Source organism: Mus pahari, chromosome 16, assembly GCF_900095145.1.
Source record: "Mus pahari chromosome 16, PAHARI_EIJ_v1.1, whole genome shotgun sequence".
Classification (NCBI taxonomy): domain Eukaryota; kingdom Metazoa; phylum Chordata; class Mammalia; order Rodentia; family Muridae; genus Mus; species Mus pahari.
The window spans coordinates 46037729-46056762 of NC_034605.1; the positions used below are offsets into that span (position 1 = coordinate 46037729).

At 47.2% G+C, this 19034-nt stretch overlaps 1 protein-coding gene across 7 annotated transcripts in view; it reads left to right on the plus strand.

Moving 5' to 3' along the window:
* The window catches only part of Phactr1 (phosphatase and actin regulator 1), a 451087-nt gene extending 432868 nt beyond the window's left edge, over window positions 1–18219 (plus strand). For all 7 annotated transcript variants that reach the window (XM_021215339.2, XM_029547344.1, XM_021215336.2 and 4 more), the window contains 5 exons: window positions 5352–5407; window positions 10397–10458; window positions 15700–15840; window positions 16741–16817; window positions 17971–18219. In XM_021215339.2, coding sequence (XP_021070998.1) covers window positions 5352–5407; window positions 10397–10458; window positions 15700–15840; window positions 16741–16817; window positions 17971–17986 — 352 coding nt within the window. In that variant the 3' untranslated portion in view covers window positions 17987–18219. The remainder of the gene's footprint in view (window positions 1–5351; window positions 5408–10396; window positions 10459–15699; window positions 15841–16740; window positions 16818–17970) is intronic.
* Window positions 18220–19034: the final 815 nt, after the last annotated feature.

Consider the following 19034-nt stretch of genomic DNA (forward strand, 5'->3'; position numbering starts at 1 on the left):
GCCTCTGCCTCTGCCTCTGCCTCTGCCTCTGCCTCTGCCTCTGCCTCTGCCTCTGCCTCTGCCTCTGCCTCTGCCTCTGCCTCTGCCTCTGCCTCTGCCATTAAAGATGCACTCCACCACTGCCTGGCTACACACTTGATTTCCAATCTGTTTCTGATCATTGCATTTTCAGAAACCTTTTACCACATTTTCAAGACCCTTGCATTCAGTTAAGATCTGCAACTGAGCAGGTTTCTCGGCACTGGGGCTGCCATGCCTTGGACTGGGTAACTTTGTGGGTGGGCTTACCGGTTCCTTGTGGGATATTTAACAGCAGTTTGGCCTTCTCTTACTAGATACCAAGAGTCGCTGCCAATCATGGCAACCAGAAATAACATCAAGGAATGTGGCCTAGGAGGTAAAATCACCCCTGGCTGAGAACCAGCATGGCAGAGGGATAGGGACTGAAACTGGGCTGTTGATGGATTGTGATGGCCTCAAATCTGGCCAACCCCTTCAGGAAGCCTCAGGCAGCCGAGAGCAGAGCGAAGACAACTTCTGTGATGGTTGTTTTGTTCTGTTTCATTTTAAAAGGAGAGCACATTTGTTCATCTTACGGAAAGAACTAGAAAAGAGGGAAGGTTCGAGATATGGTCAGGGAACAGCATCTGTTTATCTCCCAAGCACTATGTGCTGTGTCTGTAGTTAGGGATGTAGGGCTTCGCAAATGCCATAGGGGATAAATGAGAAGTTGCTTCTTTTAAAACAAGGGGCTGGAGGGCAAGCAAAGTGAAGCAAAGCAAGTAAGGGCTGTTCTGCTCTTATGGGGAGCCTGGGTTTGCATCCCAGTATCCACTGGTGGCTCACTAGTGCTCACTAGTGCTCACTAGTGCCTATAAACTCCGGTCCAGAGGTTCTGGTGGCCTCATCTGGCCTCCATGAGTAATGTACATGGCCCACACACTTCCAATGCTAATACATATGCTAATATGATGAGGAACTGGTGGGGTGGCTCAATGGCACACCACATACTTAACCTACACCAGTCCCTGGATTTGATCCCTTGCACCAAATATATGAGTGTGAGAACACATCTATGTACACCAGTGTGTCTTAAATTCCAAGTGGAAGCAAAGCATCCTATTGTAAGCACAGGGCTCTTCTAAGTAGGGGTGAGGGCGTGGGGGGGGCTCCTCGGGAGCAGCTCGTCTCCTCTGTCTAGGAAGTCAGGCAGGGTAGTGAATAATGCACATATGGTCCCTGGCACACAGAGATTAGGGGTCAGAGGATAAGGCAGGCAATAACAGGAAGCCATAGCAAGCAGCAAGGGCAGCACCCGCTAGAGACATCTTAGCCAGAAGGCTAAGCATGAGGTACCGCTCTGCGTTAGGGATCATCGTTAATTACACAGACAAGGAGAAAAGGAAAGGAGGTTGCTGCTGTAAGGAAGGGAATTCTGAAAAGAGCAGAGAGCTTGGTTATACATAAGGATGGGAAGGGGAGATTTTCGGCCTGTGGCCAGATTAGGAAGCTCTTACAGAACCTGATTCTCACTAACTCTGTCCTGTGGGTCATGGGGAAGTAGGCTCAGCCTCCAGAGCTAAGTAAACTCCTTCTCCTTTATAAAAATACCCAGCCTCTCGTATTTTAGTATAGCAGCAGCATTAGGAAATGTCGCCAGTTCCGTCCTAGGAGGGAGGACCTCGCCTCTGTTGTCTCCTTGGCTTCTTCAGTATTTCTTCTTTCCATCTGACTGAAATGTGATGGCCTCCCTCTAGTGCTGGGGTGTAGACACAGCTTCCAGGATCCAGACCTGAGAATCAGGGCTCTCCCAACAAGCAGCAGCTGTAAATGCTGGCAAGGGGCGCTCCTGAGCTCTGTGCTGCAGAATGGAGTCAGAGCCTACAGGGTTTTATCACCTCTCCGGGGAGAGGCTGTGACTCAGGAAGCTGGTATTCCATGATCTTCATTATTTAAAGCATCTTCCGGTCATCGCTTTCGGCCAGTGGGGTTTTCTTGGGGGAGTAGAAAGTTGGGTTTTCGTTTTAATTTTTGGAGTCTCTTCACACCAACAGGAAAACTTGCGTTACTTTGATTATTTGTCTTATGGTCCTTCATTGATAAGCTCTTCAGACTGGAGAAAGACAAGGTACACTTTTAAATTTCTGACCAAGAACCAAGCCTAAGGAGTGGTGCCACCCACAGCTAAGGTGGAACTTCCTACTTCAATTAACCTAATAAGCTAGCCCCTCACAGGCATACCCAGAGGCTAATCTAATCTAGATTAACCCTTCACTAGCATGTCTCCTAGGTGATTCTGGATCCTGGCAAATGGACAGTCAAAATTCACCATTACAGCTATCTACACAGCATGTGCTTCTGAGAAAGAGCGACAAGACAAGAGCGAGACCCACAAGGGAGACAGTATTGCTATAGGAACCAGAAACTAGAATCAAAAAGAGAAAAAAACTGCTGTCCCCATTCCTCTTCCCATTCGTGTTTCCCAGCGTGTGACCCATATCTCTCGGGAGTATTGGAAAAATTCAGTCAAAAGCCAGAGGGGATCCCCCTCAAGGGCCTCCACTCAATGAAGCTGGTTCTTGAACATACAGGAAAGAATTTCAGAATGAGCCAGAGTAGAGTGAAGTCAGCGTGTTTATTAAGTAAAAATTATATGTTAGATTTAAGGCTCTCTTTCTCTCTCTCTCTCTCTCTCTCTCTCTCTCTCTCTCTCTCTCTNTCTCTCTCTCTCTCTCTCTCTCTCTCTCTCTCTCTCTCTCTCTGTGTGTGTGTGTGTGTGTGTGTGTGTGTGTGTTTGTGGTTTGTTTGCCTGTGAGTCTGTGTGTGTCTATGTGTGTGTATGTATGAGTGTATCTATAAGTCTGGGTGTGTTGGTGTGTTCGTGTTTGTGTCTCTGTATGTCTGTGTGTGTGTTTGTATGTGATGTGTGTGTGTGTGTGTGTGTGTGTGTGTGTGAGAGAGAGAGAGAGACAGAGACAGAGACAGAGACAGAGACAGAGACAGAGAACAGAAAAGAAAGAAACGCAGTGAGTGAAAAGAGAGAAAATGGAGAGGTTTCTCCAAGTCCTCTGGGTTTCCAAAAAGGATATCATTTAAACCAGTTAAAAGATTAAACAGAGTTTAAAAATTAATCATAGAACTGGTTTACATATTTCTCTTTAAGAACTTCCTGTCTGTAACTGAACTATAAGGTGGTTTTCTGAGGGGTGAGAGATAAATCCTGACAGATTTAACACAAAGGTCACAAGCATTTTGGCCCTAAGCAGCCAAGGGTCATATCTATTGTTTTACCTGTCTCGTCTGAGGTCAGTCTTGAAAAATCAAACATTATCTCTGGAAGCAATCCTTTTGCTCCATTTTATTTATTTGGTGCATGTATCTGATTAGTTCTCTAGAATGGCTTGCAGAACTCAGAAACACCATTACTTATATTGACCAGTTGATAATGAAAAGTGGGATCCGGGTGCACAGCTATCTGGAGAGACGGGTCAGGAAGGGGTTAGACGCTTCCTCCAGATCCTCAGCAACCTGGAAGCTCATCGGGTCTCATTGTTCAGGTTTCTGGGAGCCTTGACCCTCCGATCACATGGGATCCCAAGGGCCAGTGCCCTCCAGAGGCTAACTAGGGCACTCCCCTAGCCCATTTCAGTAGCAAAAAGTCAGATGTAATCTGAAGGGGCTCATTAGGAATATCACAAGTCCCAGGGGGTTCAGGTACTCCTCGGTAGGAAAGGGGAATCAAAGACCATATCTCTTTCAGAGTGTGTTACAGAAATGTTTTACAGAGAAAAGGGAATAGTGGGATTTTTCTTACAAACTTGAGAACACTTTGGAATTCAGTTTCCGACAGTTTCAAGGTGCCGTCAGCTTCGCAATAACAAGAATTTGAAAATAGTTAAACTTGGAGGCTCCATGGACTTTATAGTTTTACTTTTCAATCGGGATAACAATCACAGTCACCAAACAATGATATATTTATTTACCTGGGAAGAGCAGAACACTACAGTGAGAGCACGCATGTTAAGTTCTGAGCATTCCAGAAACTCAAGAGAGGGGAAAGATCAGAGGCAAAAGGGAGCGTTCCTTGATATGCTTTAAACAAATAAGCTCTAGCTGATATAAAAATAAACAGCACGCCTGTCTGGCCTAATATGGAATCTACAGTTGCGCAGACGTCCTTACATATATCTGTGGTACCTTTATAGGTGGTCGTGATTTTTGCAGTCTCCGGGGAAGCCAGACTTGATTTAATCGGTTGAGACTTGTTGATAGGGCATGGCCAAAACAACTCCATCTTAATCCTTATGACTTTCTCGCATCCCGGATCTCTCTCTCGACTTCATGCAGTCAACATCTTGCCCACTACAGACCTCAGCTTCAGAAGTTTGGGGAGTGAGTCCGGCTGTTTGATAAATGTGCCTTTCCACCCGTCGTGTCCCAAGAGAGGACTCGGAGGGGCCCAGAAATCCCTTCCACTACACTCATCCCGCACACACCTTGTCAGTACCTAGTGGGCAAAACCCAGATGCTGAGCAACTGCAGGGTTGATCAGGGACTGCCAAAAGGTTGGGAAACACAAATGTTCCTTTCCCCACCAGCATCCACGCTGTATGGCATCTTCCCTCCAAAGTGGCTCTCTCCTTGGGAGCCATTCCCCTTCTCTAAGTAACTTCTGGCACTACTTGTCACCTGTGCCTGTCCCTGTTTCTCCACATTGGCACCACCAGAACTTCCTGCCCCTGCTATGATGCTGCATTCTCTATGACTTAATTACGCGCCCGGTAATAAGAGTCATTTCTGTGCCTGTTCATCTGGCATTCCAATGTCTAATAAGGCTCTGGTGGGGATGGGTGGAGACAGGAAGAAGAGTAGCCATTGTTCTCTGTAGGCAGACACCCTACCCTCTCTTGCGTGTCCTCCAGGCCACTCGCCTCTGTGCTCTGGGTGTGCACAAAGGTAGCAAGAAGCAAGCGGTAGCCCAGAGGCAGAGAGGGAAAGGCGAGAGGCCGCGCAGCCCGGCAGTCCCAGCAGTCAATAGGCTACAAGGAAAGAAAGGGACTTCTGTGAAGAGGAAAAGCCTGGGCTAAGTTTCGGTCTCCTGGCCCCGGGGGCACTGGAGGAACAGGGCTGGGGAGGGGCCTGCAGAGGGAAGGAGGGCAGCTTTGCGTGACCTGGGCCTTGAAATTGAGGAACTGAGGAGGCCACAGCAGCGAGTCAGTGTCTGAGAACACAGAATGGACAGAGGGCTCCAGCTGCTGACCCTGCCTGATGTATCTGCTAGGGCCGTGGAGCTCACCGGCCCCGGGAGGATATGACATGGTCCAAAAACTTTTCTTGGATTTTTTCCGTAGGCGGCTGAGCCAGAGACCAACTGCAGAGGAACTGGAGCAAAGGAACATTCTGAAGCGTAAGTCGGTGAAGCCCAGGGTGACCAGACCCTTGGGGCAGCCTTCCTGGGTGTGTAGTGGCTCATCGGGTCTCTCCCAGGGTCCATGGAAGCTCTGAAATAACCTCTCCTACAGGAGATCTCATAGACACCAAGGGTGAACCCTCTCCATAGCTAGGGATGACCTATACATACACACACACACACACACACACACACACACACACACACACACGACTGGCTTCCCCATTGTGGGTTAGGAACTCCCCGGGCTGAAGCCAGAGCCCACCCTGAGCTTAGAGAAAAGCTAATAATCAAACTGAGGCACTTGCCAGAAAAGGATAATTGATATAACCAGCATCACCTTTATACCCAAACTGGCTTTAAAACGGTGACTTGGCTTTGATGTCTAGTGTAAAGGAACTTTAAAAATCTAAGAGCCAGAAAACAAGGGGCTGCTGTTGGTGGAACCCCCCTCAGTCCCCTGAGCCCCAGCTTCACTGTGGGAGAAAGCATTGCTGAGCGAACATTCATGTGGTCCTCCTGAGACTGGCCTGACCCGTGGCATGCTTACATGATGCTCTCAGTCAGGGGAAAGCTGGCTGTGGACAGGGGGAAAGCAGGCCCCTGGTTCAGCCCAGGACTCCGAGCATATCTGAGTTTGTACAGAGAATCTTCTTGGTACTAAAACTATTTAAAAATACAAAGTCATGAAAGAAACCGGCCTTCCCCGGACCCCAGTATGCCTCAGCTTAGCCGGGGATATTCAATTTTCATCAATCAAAACCACACCCACCAGATCCTTGCTGCCGTCCCTAGCCAGAGTTTTCTCATCACAACCAACAAATAATACGTTTACTTTAATTTTCCTAGCCCCCCCCCAAAAGCCATTCTGATTTCTGTCCAGAAGAAAATTAGATATTAGAAAGTATCTTGCAAACGCGTGTGCAGGCACATGCACGCAATCCCGTGAGAGGTTGCTCTAGGTGACTGGGTAAAATCGCCACTTAAATGATTTCGTTCCTGATCGCACCTTCTACCCCCTCCTTCCAACGGTCTTGTGACCGGGCCAGCATTCAGTGATTTGCTGCAGGAGGATATTTGCATTTTGCCTGGGAAGGCTGTCACAGGCTCTGCAGCCCCTGTGGGTACCCATTTTCTTGCCTGCCTTTTTCCTTTCTTCAAGGCAACCGTTAACAGGTTTCTGAGGTTTGGAGCAATCCTTACAGAACAGCGAGGTATCTAGGGCTCTGTGTGTCGAGTTTTGTTTTGTTTTTTGTTTTGTTTTTTCTCTTGCATTTATTTAATTCATTGGTAGGGAGGGTGTATGGCCCTAGCACTCATGGGAAAGTCAGAGGACAACTTACAGGGGTCAGTCTCTCCCTCCGCCAAGTGTGTCCAGGGGATCAAACCTGGGTTGTTAGGCTTAGTGACAAGCACCTTTACGCTCTGAGTCGTCTCACCAGCCCTAATTTATTTTTAAAACCTGTGAGTGCCCTTCAAAGTTTCCAAGTTTGCCCAAGCATGGTGCCACGCTAATCCCAGTACTCGAAGACTGTGTGGAAAGCTGGCAGAAGGAGTTCTAGTCAGCCTATATAGCAAGACCCTGTCTCGAAGCAAACGTTTCTAAATGTATATTTGCTATCCAATAAAGAGCATACACTCTCCTGTCAGGGATTGCTACAGATGAGGACGTCCTGGTCTTCGGAGTGTTTCCTCTTGCCCCATGCAGACATCTGGCCCATTATAAAGTTTCTATTGTTGATGGGAAGAGAAAAGGAGGGCAGGGAAATCTGATTTCTCAAATCAGATATCAGATAATCCTGTTTCCTCCACCCTCCACCCTCCTGATGTGCTGAGCTGAGCGCTTCCGCCAACCCTCCCAGCTGTTCTGAGCTCTGACACCTGAGCGCTGAGCCGGGCTTGGGTTTCTGTAAATAGTTTCCCTCCACGCAGTGAGGCTTAGGGAGAGAGGATCCCCCTGCCCCCCCATCCCACCCCATTCACATCTGGCTCCCTTCCTTTTATTGTGGACTCCTTGACCAGCCTAGGGAGACTAATGGGGGGGGGGGGGAATGTGTGTGACTGTTACCGTGTTTTAGCAAATTTCTCTGCCCTTCCCGGTGACAAATTCAGGCACTGCTTAACCAAATTAAAACAGATTGACTGTGTCTCTCTCTCGATTTCAAAACCTTTTAGAGATGCACCCGTTTTCCCTGCATACTGGCCCTTTTTCTTTCTAGATTTGTTTTCTGGGTTTATTATTTAACCTCCTTGAGTTGGGTTTTATTCGTCTTGTTCTTATTTAGAGGTTTTTTGTCTTCTCGGTTCTAGTTTTGGTTTTCTGTCTGTCTCCTGTAGCCCAGGCTTGGCCTTAACCTTGGTATACATTCAAGGATGACTTTGAGCCCCCATCCCCTGCTTTCTACCTCCAGGTGCTGGGATCGCATATGTCACCACACCCTGCACCTACTTAATTCTTACATAAGAAATGTCAAGAGGTTATTTGCAAATATCCCCTAATAATAAATTCTAAAACTTATCTTCTGGGCTTTGAACTGGAAGAGGAGCTGGACAGAGGCCAGGCTTGGTCTGCAGCCCCACCCTGCCCAGCCTCCTAAGCAAGCCCTCTCCGTTCAGTAGCCAATGGGGCCCCATGTGTATCTGAGCACATAATGAATTCTGGGAATGGGCACCATGACGATGACATCACTGGACTTCCCTGGCCTCTCTTCTCAGTTGCCTTGTGGGATTACCTTGGTAATCTGCCTGAGAATTCATGACACTGGGTTTGTAAATGGCTTTGAGCTAATGATATGGACACCATAGGTGATAGTTTATGACCCGACCTTCTGAGGGTCTAAGAACCTACTTAAGAGATGAAGGCCCCCACTCTGTGTCATCTCTGGCACAGAACACCCACCCCCATGGCTCGGAAGGGGCCTGTAGGTCAGGAGTGAGGTCAGACCCAGTAATGAGAAGGAGGAACAGCCTGAAGCAACTGGTGACAGCAGGAAAAACCAAAGGTCTGAACTATTTGACTGGTGAGCCGTGCCACGCGTGGCAGGTGGCTTCACTCCCTGGTGCTTTCATGACTTCATTTGGAAATCCAGAATGGTAGCCTGTGTGGTCTCTAAGTTTCAAAATGGCACCCAAGCTTCCTCAAGGACAGAGTACAAGGGCTACCTCTCTTCTGTCGTTCCTTCCCACCCCTCTTCACCACCCCCCCCCCCATATAAGTATAGCTAGTTGCCTGAAATCTGCCTCCAAATCAAGTCTTTGATAGATTGATTCATGCTAAGATGTTAATGCTGGCTAGTTTCCCAGATTTTAACACAGAGTCATTTACTTTTTTATATATATATAAAAATGTCAGTTTTTGGGTTTCCCTTCTTCTGGGTCTTGCTATCTGCTTCCCAATTTATCTGTGATAGGTTATTTCATACAAAGATAGTAATGGCTATTATAGGTTTTTAGCTGAGAGAAATGTGTGCATGTCTTTTTAAGGAAACTCTGGGAAGAAAATAGGGTGGTTAAATCCAGAGAAAGGGACATTCGTGGTAGGTCCGGGCAATGTAGGGGCTCTCAAGGCCTACTCCACAGGAGGAGTGGGTACTTCCTGTGCTGTCCATGCAAGGTCCTGATCCCCACAGGCAAGTGGGGACACAAGATCATATACCCTGGGGAGTTCACTCATAGCCCCTAGTCCTGTTCTGAATTGCCACCATTTGTTGCCAGAAAAGCTATGGCCACCTTGGTTACAGCTGGCTATATCTGTCTGTTGTCGACTTCCTAGGGTGGTCACAGAGGCACGTGGGGCTATCAGTCATACACTCCCCACCTAAATTTCTATGCACTAAGATGTTTTTCTTTGAAAGACCCACGCTATACTGAGAGCTTTAGAAGCCACAACAGGATTCTAACAAAACAATGAAGTTGCAGAAACATTACTTGACAGCCACGGTTACAAAATGGGTAATGCAGGCATCCCACACAAGCTGAATGGACACTGTGCCCAAATCAACGCATAGTTTACCTTTGCTGATGCTCTCCTAAGCCCCCACGGGTGAGGAGCTCACGCCTGCTGTGACACTAGCTGGTGCTCATGGGTATTTTTCAAATCAGATGGTACCATATTGATGACTCTGTCTCCACTGAGACCGAGGGACCCTTCCAAATCCCAGAAGGTAAATGGTGGTCTGGTTATCATCACTCAGTTAGCTCAGAGAAAGGACCTAAGGTCTCTGCCCTTCTTCCTACTCTCTTCCCTGGATCCTTACTACAAACTCTTTCAACTCAAACAGACCAGTTGCCCACATATTAATCTGGGAACGTTTAGTCTCTGAAGTGTGCTCCTAAGATACTGCTTCCAAGTCCAAATGCAGGCAAGGACAGACCACACTCTGGCCTCACACAGGTTCTGTGGACTTCTTGGAAGAGTTAAAGAATTAATGGAATCAAGGCTTGTGAAAGGTAAAGAGTTCTGAAGTCAGGACAAGCAGCCTTTCGGGTTGTGCTTGCCTCTGCCCCGTGTCCTTCCTGCAGCAAGCAGGTCCAGGCATGTCTTCTCTCCTGCCCTACAGGGCTCCAGACTCTAGGGCCACACACAACGAGCCCTTTCAGCCTCTTAGAAGCTCTAAAGGGCAGGTGAGAGGTCTACACCTTTTTCAAGGAAGGCAGCCTTGATCCTCCCCAAATGTCTGTCACTGCCAATAGTGTTCTCACATTTCTCAAGCATACCTCCTTGGCTTATAGTCGCAGTGCTCATCCCAGCATCCCTGCCTGGGCCCCAAGCCCCTGGAGACAAAAAAAGAAGAATAATGTTTTTTAAAAAAAGAATAAGAGTCGCTCCATTCAGTCCTCACCAACCTAAAAGGATACAGGAAGATGGAGCCAGGCCCCTTCAGGCATAAGGGATAACTAGGGGATGGGATCAGAATGTTTGGACCAGAGCCTGGGTGTGGGCTGCTTCATGCACTACAGTCAGAAGTATCTTCCATTTATTTTCAGCTCGGAATGAACAAGAAGAACAGGAGGAGAAGCGGGAAATCAAGAGGAGGCTGACTCGCAAGGTAAGGCGGTCCCCCTTCCCCGGAGCCACTCGCCCACCATGCCTTGGCTTCTAGCAGCCTTGAGGACTTTGAAGGCCCTTGACCACAGCTCTCAGACTCAGAGTCTCACACCTTTCTTGGAGATAATGGTCAACTCACCTATAACTCAGTCCCAGGGTATCCAACTCTTTAGGCACCAGTGGGCACTAGGAACACATATGATATACAGACACGCCTGTATATAATACACCCATATACATAGAAGTAAATGAGTTTTTTAAAAAAATGGTCTTAAAAAACAGATTTGTGTATTTTAACTCCACCACACTGTTGGAAACTCATTATAAAAATTAGTATTCAACCAAATATAAGATTGGCAAGGAACAATGGCACAGACACGCCTTTAGTCCCAGCACTTGGGAGGCAGAAGCAGAAAGGTTTCTGTGAGTTTGAGGCCAGCCAGAGTTCTAGGGTAGCGAGAGCTACATAGTGCAGCCCTGTCTCAAGAAAGAAAGAAGAGAAGAGAAGAGAAGAGAAGAGAAGAGAAGAGAAGAGAAGAGAAGAGAAGAGAAGAGAAGAGAAGAGAAGAGANAAGAAAGAAAGAAGAGAAGAGAAGAGAAGAGAAGAGAAGAGAAGAGAAGAGAAGAGAAGAGAAGAGAAGAGAAGAGAAGAGAAGAGAAGAGAAGAGAGAGAGATTTGGTAGTACAATATGGACATGACGACTCACGCCTATAATCTCAGCATTCAAAAGTCTGTGATTGGCTAGCCTGAGCTAATAATAATGATGATGATAATAATGAGTTGTAGGCTATTTTGTGCCCCCCCCAAATGTTTAAAATGGTAGCTTAAATACAATACTGCCTTTGCTATGGTTTTAGGGACACTGTGACTTTCTTCATTCCCCCAATACTACCTGTTGAAGTTGGAAAACTATTTGACCTTCTTCTGCTAAATTCATTTGGAATCACTGGCTCAGGAAAATACACAAAGTACTGGTCCATTTAGTTAAGATGTTTGGAAAACACTTAAAACTCCTTACTGCTGGGGTTTTTGTGACATTTTTAACCCCCTAAATAGAGGCTATTGCCATGCTGTACAAACCCACAGATCTCTTGAAACATGAGTAACCTTTTGAGAAAAAAAAAAGAAACTTGAATAATAAACGTTAAACTCTTCTTGGGTCCTGTTGGAAGTTGAATTACTTGATAGCACACAGGATATAACGCTCCCTCCGTCTGCCCGAAGTGTTTTCAATCAGCCCCCTGCGGTGGCCATCTTGAAAAAGAGGGTATTCGGTCTTAAAGATGGTGAAGAGGCCCTTTAAAATGAATTCTAAAGATGCTTATTAGTGACTTCTCTTCCCTGAAAACATCACTGAAAGGGCTGAGAATCGGAGGTCCTGAGAGGCCATGCCACTTATTTAGGAGGTAATTTGGGTTTCTCAACATCCTCTCTCCCCCAAAACCATCCCAAACACTGGTGGCCAGCCAAATGCCAAACTAATTACAGGAAGTGAGAGAAACAAGGTGCTGGGGGTGGGGTGGCTGCCTGGGGATGAGCCACCACCCTAAGGGGACGAGAATAGGAGCTGAGTGGCCTCACTCTGGCCAGTTGTTTTACCCCCTCCACCTCCCACACCCCCACACCCCCCACCCCCCAAGACTTTGGTGGAAAGGTGCATTCACTGGGGAGCCTGGGTAAGGAGTAGGGGGTGGGGGAGGGGATATACTCATTTGTTCTAAGTGTGTCCTTGAAATGATAGCAAATGGAAAAAAAAAAAAAAAAGACGAAGCCCTCGTTTCTGAGACAGAAAGTCAAAGACAAAGACATGCGTAAACAGCTCAGATTCGGTTTTCAGTGAGTTCATTGGAACTGATCGAGGAAACCAAACCTCTAGATTTTCCCAAAATGTAAGATTGCTTGCAAAAAGGTGTTTGTGACAAATTATTCAGACATCAGGTGGGCATGGCAGCTCGTGCCTTTTCTCCCACTCTGGAAGTCTGAGGCAAGGGCATTGCTGTAAGTTTAAGGTCAGCCCGGGGCACAGTAACAGGTTTCAGGCCAACCTGGGTTACACAGTAAGACCTTGTCTCAAAAAAAAAAAAAAAAGAAAGAAAGAAAGAAAGAAAGAAAGAAAGAAAGAAAGAAAGAAAGAAAGAAAGAAAAAGGAAAAGGAAGAGAGAGAGAGAAAAGAAAAAAAACAGAAAAGGAAAGATTATTATTATTTAGACAGCAATCTAATTTTTTTAAGATTTATTTATTAATAGCTGTCTTCAGACACACCAGAAGAGGGAATCAGATCCCATTACAGATGGTTGTGAGCCACCATGTGGTTGCTGGGATTTGAACTCAGGACCTCTGGAAGAGCAGGCAGTGCTCTTAACCACTGAGCCATCTCTCCAGCTCTAATTCTTATCTCTTAAGAAAGGGTTGTACATTATCGCAGACAGGACTTTGACTATAACCACATAGCACAGCAATGGAGGGGGCAAGGGTTTCGCTTCCCACATATCTGCCCCAGGATGGTGACACCTGCAACTTTACCCACTAACAGCCTGTAGAGTTTGCAATTACCATCATTGTCTCCCCACCCACCTATGTCACCCCCCACTCCCACAAGGGCAATTGCCTCGTAATTCCAGCATTTCCAGTTCTTAAAGGCTTCCACGGAGAGTCAAAACTAGTGACCTTGAGGGCAGGAATGAATGTTCCAGGAGACAGAGGAAATCCGGAAGTTGGTTTCATATTTCTCTGGGTCTGCGAATGTTGTGCCCACCTGCAGCGGGAAAATACATAGCTTACCCTGCTCTGGGCAAAGGCTCTTCCCTTGAGCCTTTATCGTACCAAAACCAGATGCCGGAGCTGGTGATCGGACCTCAGACTTCTTTAATAAAATTCTATTAAGTTTTAATACACTGGTGAAAAATAAAATAAAACCCAGGGGCTGGTGTTGATACCAACAGACCAAGTCATTTTCTGTAACTAAATTGAAAACACAAAATATATGCTAAAAATAAATGCCTGTCTCCCTGCCCCTCAAAAATAGAATTGAGCTGTAGATAGGGCACAATGACAGAGTGTCCACCTACCATGAGCAAACCCTGGGGTTCATCCCACCACAACCCAAGAAAGGGCAGCTCCTTCAGGGAAAGCATGCATGTATGCATGATGGGTTGGGGAAGGGGAAGTGTACACTTGGGTTTGAGTTGTGTTTCTGTGGATCTTGGGTCTCAGTTAATTGGCTTTTTTTTTTCCCCATACTTTGTGGTTGCATGTGATGCTGCTGGCACCATTTACACAAATGCCACTTCTTCTCCCTTCTCCCAATCCAACTTCCTCAGAAAAATGGACTTTGGTCCCAAAGACTGTCTCCTCACTATCTTGGAAGGACCTCGGGCTTTGGGTGTAGAGGGCTACATGCTCACTGAAGGGAGTTCCTGAAGAGTCTAGCTAGGGTTGGATTCATATTTCTCCCAAGACCCCTAGGACGACAATCTGTGCTGTCCATACCCAGAACATAAGCCTGATACCATGCTTAGTTGATAGACCGCGATGGTGGCACAGAAAGCACCTGATCCTTGGGAACTTCTATCAGCATGTCCCCTGTCTCTCAGATTCTTCTGATAGACAGGCTCTGGTAAAATCCAGATCAGTTTATTTATTCATTTACTATTTTTGAGGTGGTGGTTGGAGGAGGAGGTGTCAGATAGACCCTTGCTAGGATAGCACAAACTAGCCCTGAATTCACCATGTAGCCCAGGCTGGCCTTGACTGCTAGATCCTCTTGCCTTAAGCTCCTGAGTGCTGAGACTGAAGGTGTGAAGCACTGTACCCAGCTAGCCCAGTGTGTGGTTGTTGTTGTTGTTGTTTATTGTTGTTGTTGTTGTTTAACTTCAGTACAAATTCTGTCAGCTCTCATATTTCAAAGAGAACATGTTGATGCCAAGACAGCATCATTTTAATTTCTAGCAATCTTGGCCACACAGCTTAGGAAACTGTTTTTTCCCATGACAAGCAACATGCGTGCCGAAGTGTGAAGCCCTCAGAAAACCCCTGGTGCTTCAGGAGAGACTGCAAACGCTACCAGGGTCTAGACATGAGCCAGCTCCATCTTCACGGGGCCTCCCAGGAGTGTCCTCCTCTAGCCAAGAGACAGCCACAGGCCTGCTCAGCCCTACCCTTGCTCTAACCACCAGGCATCTCTCTGGTTAATGGCAGCAGGTCGTCTTCTCACTGGGCCAGGGCAGCAGCAGGCCATAACATTCCAGCTCCAGCCGAGGGCATAAGGCAGAGAGCGACGATTTGTTATTTGTTTTATAGACCAGAGCCATAAGACTTTACCTGACTGCCTCTTCTATTAATAGCAGCCAACAGTCTAGGACTAGAAGGAAAAAAAATTGTTTTTAAATAATATTGGTCGAACGTCAGTTGACAGCGCCGTAAAGGGAGCGGTTTGACCGTGTGGCTCCAGAAAAAAAAATAAGCCTGTGACAGGGAAAGATAATAGAAATGTCAGCTTTCTGTTGTTAAAGGATGGAGGAAGGGTGCTCAGAGGGGACCATCAGGAGACAGCTATATAAAAATGATTTCGTCCCTCCTTCCTCACAAAGTTCGTTCTCCATGGCATAAATGTGGCATCGCTCAGCCCTGTGTTGACTCACCAACCTTACAGCTGGCCTTCCAGAAGAAACCCTCAAAACTCCTAAATTGACATATTCCATCCCCACATCCCAGAGGCTGCTACTATTTGCAAATGCTTGTCTGTGTGCCACAAATTACACAGGCATATATACACATCTATACATATAGACACACGTGTCTATGTGTGTCTACATAATGTGTACATGTGTACACACATAGAATGTGTTATAAACCCATTCTGCAGGCTGCACTTAAGGCAGAGATGTGGGCTCACTGATCCAAGTTTAGACAGAATCTTTGCTTAAGATGCCTGTCTCCCAGTGGGTGAAGGATGGACAGAGAAAACCCCACAGCAGGCACCAAAACTACACAGACAGCCAGGCTTCTTATCAGACCAAGACAGCAGACCAATAAAGGACAGGCTGTTGGGTATTTGAAAGAGATAATAACGCTCCCAGGATCCCAGAGCTGGGAACTCTGGGTTCTGCTCTGACTCCATCTTGCTGTATAACACCTCAGTTGTTCTCCTGGACTCATTTTCCACACTCTAAGTTCACACACAGAACCATGGTCTAATAAAGTCCTCTATTGACTGGGCCCCACTTTTCTCCCTCCCTGCAGCTCAGCCAAAGGCCCACGGTGGAAGAACTCCGGGAGAGGAAGATCCTTATCCGCTTCAGTGACTACGTGGAAGTGGCAGATGCCCAAGACTATGACCGGAGGGCAGACAAGCCATGGACCCGCCTCACCGCTGCAGACAAAGTAAGTAGAGAGGCCGTGAGAAAGGGAGACAGGCGTTATCTGTAAGGAAAGCAGGAGCCCTGCCTCAGCCCCACCCTAAAAGCGTTGCATCCTTTAAGCTGCTCATAGGAGCAATGCAGGTGACCGATTGCAAAATTTCCCAGTCTATTCTTCATGTGGAGAACACAGAACAGACACAGTAAGTGTGCCTACTTCCCATGAGGAGGAAGGATGGTATCTTGGTCCATTTGCTAGTGCTGTAACAGAACATTTGAGGCCTCATAATTTTTTCTGGAATCCAAAAAACCTGAAGTCAGGCAGCCTTGCCTGGGGAGAAGCTAACTCTGCTACATAATGGGACATAAATCAGGGGGAAGGACACATGACAGAAAGAAAACATAGCAAGTAGTCTTACTTTTGTAGCTATCTGATCCTCCTTTAACTGATCCTGTCCTCTGATACAAGCAGGGTCCCTCTTAACAACCAATTACTCCCGATAGGCTCCACCCCCACTCCACACAGTGGCATTGAGAAATACAGGTTTGACCCAAGATTCTTCAGTTCAGCCCCATAGCATGTCGGGGGACTGTGCCCAGAAAGACAAAATGACACAGGACTAGGCACAGAGCCATTCTTAACATGAGCCTACAGTCTTATCACTGGCTCTCTGTGACACAACATCTTCCCAGGCACCCAGTGGGAGAATTGCAAAAGGGAGGTGACATCAAAGTCACTGTGTGGGCCATCTGTAGTACTGGAGACTCTCATAAAGCATGACCCTCACACTGTCCCCAAAGAAGGGACGTCCTGGAAGCTTTTTGTATCCACTATGTAGTCGTGTGGAAGAACAAAAATAATACTGTTAGACATGACAAACAGGGAGACCCTCCCACCTCTTCTGACCAGCTGCTATTCTTCCAGGCTGCCATTCGGAAGGAACTCAATGAGTTTAAAAGTACTGAAATGGAAGTCCACGAGTTAAGTAGACACTTAACCAGGTCAGTACCGACGACGTCCGGCTCGTATGTCCTAGGACCACATGACGATGTCTGTTTTGCCGTTTTTGACCTAACTTTATGCTTTGTTTGAGACACAGCTAACCTGGTCTCTCACTACATAGCTCAGACTGGCCAGGAACTTACAGCAATCCTCCTGTCTCAGCCTCCTGGGGTGCTAGCCTTGCAGGTGTGTGGCATCATGCCCACAGCTATGTCAATATTTACTTTCAAGTAAATGATCTTTTGTCCTGGATTACCAAGTGGTTTTGTGGCTAAGATGGGAGAAGATAAGACAGAGATGGACATTCAAGGTCTACTTTTTAAGTTAATAAAGTAAGAGCGATGAGCCTGGGGGGGGGGGNGGGGGGCACACACTGTTAGTTCCAGCAATGGGGAGGAAGAGGTTTGGCCAAGTTTGTAGCCAGCCTGGTCTACAGAGTGAATTGGAAGCCAGCCAGGGCTCCACAGTGAGACTGCAACATAACAAAAACCAAACAAAAGAGGTTTGGGGGAAAAAAAAAAAAACCAAAGCCCCAGGCAAAGAATGTTAAGAACGTTAAGGGTCCAAGCCGAAAGTCACCCTCTGCTTCTTAGTTCACTCAAAAGTCAACTCTGACAAGTGTTGGGCAACCGCAAAGTGAGTTTTTTATAAAAACTGAAGCCGGAGAGATAAGGGTGCTGCCAACATCCAATCGGCAGAGACCAAGCCTGTGCAGAAGGCCAAAGTAGCCACGGAGCCACTAAAGAGCACTTGGCCACCCAAGCAGTCCCCTCTAATGTCACGACAGCTACATGGCAAGTGTGCATAGCTTTTCTAATCACTCCTTTGGAGAACATATGCAGAAACAGCTTATCAATGTACCTACTGTCCAACTCAGACACATGGGTAGGAACTCCATCTTGCTGCCGTTTGGGAGTCCCAGTGCAGCCACCCAGGTTGGACCTCCAAAGACTCCAAACTAAACCCTCTTAGGTCTCTAGATGAGTTCTGTGGGGTTTGAGTCCTCGGGATACCCCTCTGTGTTTGTGTCATGGGCGGGAGGTGACACCAGCATCACTGTCGCAGCCCGGGGAATCTGAGGATGGAAAACACTGTTGTAGGGTCTGGGCCTCTGACATCCCCTGAGCCTTGACAACGTTTCTTGTTTCCCAGGTTTCATCGACCTTAACAGTGGGATTACTCCTGAGTGCTCTGCTGTCTTCAAAACATAAATTTCTAAGAACCTTAAGTGCTGGCGTCTGTCCACTTCCCTGTTACCATGTAAATCCGAACTGCCTTTTTTTTTAAGAAAGAAAGAAAGAAAGAAAGAAAGAAAGAAAGAAAGAAAGAAAGAAAGAAAGAAAGAAAGAAAGAGAAAGAAAGAAAGGAAAGGAAAGAAAAAAGAAGAAGAAGAAACGAAAGGAAACCCAGTCGGGATTCTGTGTGCAGGAACGCCATGGTGAGCACTCCTCAGCATTGCTGGCACTACTTCTGCTACAGAAAGGTGATCCGGCCCCCTGAGACAGGGACCTACCTGAGGATTGACCTGAAACTGCCTCATCCCTTCCATCCAGACCCAGCAAGCACCACATTGGTTCAGTCTTCAGTGAACCCCTTCCTCACAAGGGACTGTTGCCTGAGTCCAAAGAAGCCCGGGGCTTGGTGTGGGAATGGCTAGGGTGAAAATCATAATCCAACTGCCTTTCTAGTCGCGGTCAGCCACATGGGCTCCAGATGGGGCATCTGCTTGGGGGGCCCTTGGGCAGGGGGTGACGACCTCTCAGTCTCCTCCACACACACACACACACACACACAGGCACGCCCATGCACGAACATGTGCACACACAAACACACATGCTTTCTCTTCAGCTTTGTCCTGGGGGAGCCTGTGTTGACACTTCAGTCATACCCATGTGTGCTGTGGGCATAGGAGGCTAAACCTGAGCATCCACTTTGACCCCCGTCCCAAACTGAAGACTCTGGTAGGGATAGTGGCCGTCAGCTCAGTTCATGTTCATTGACCAGTTTATGTTCGAGAAGCCCAGGACCATAGGTGACCTAATGCTTTAAATGCCCTTGTCAAGGTTCCCTGTGATATTCATGAGTACGAACTGACCAGGGAGCTAGGGTCATAAACTCCACGGCCCATGGTTTTCTTTGACCCTGTAACACCCCTGGGACAGTGGTGGTGTGGCTTGGCAGTTGATAGCTTCTGAGTACCAGTGTATGGAGGCCAG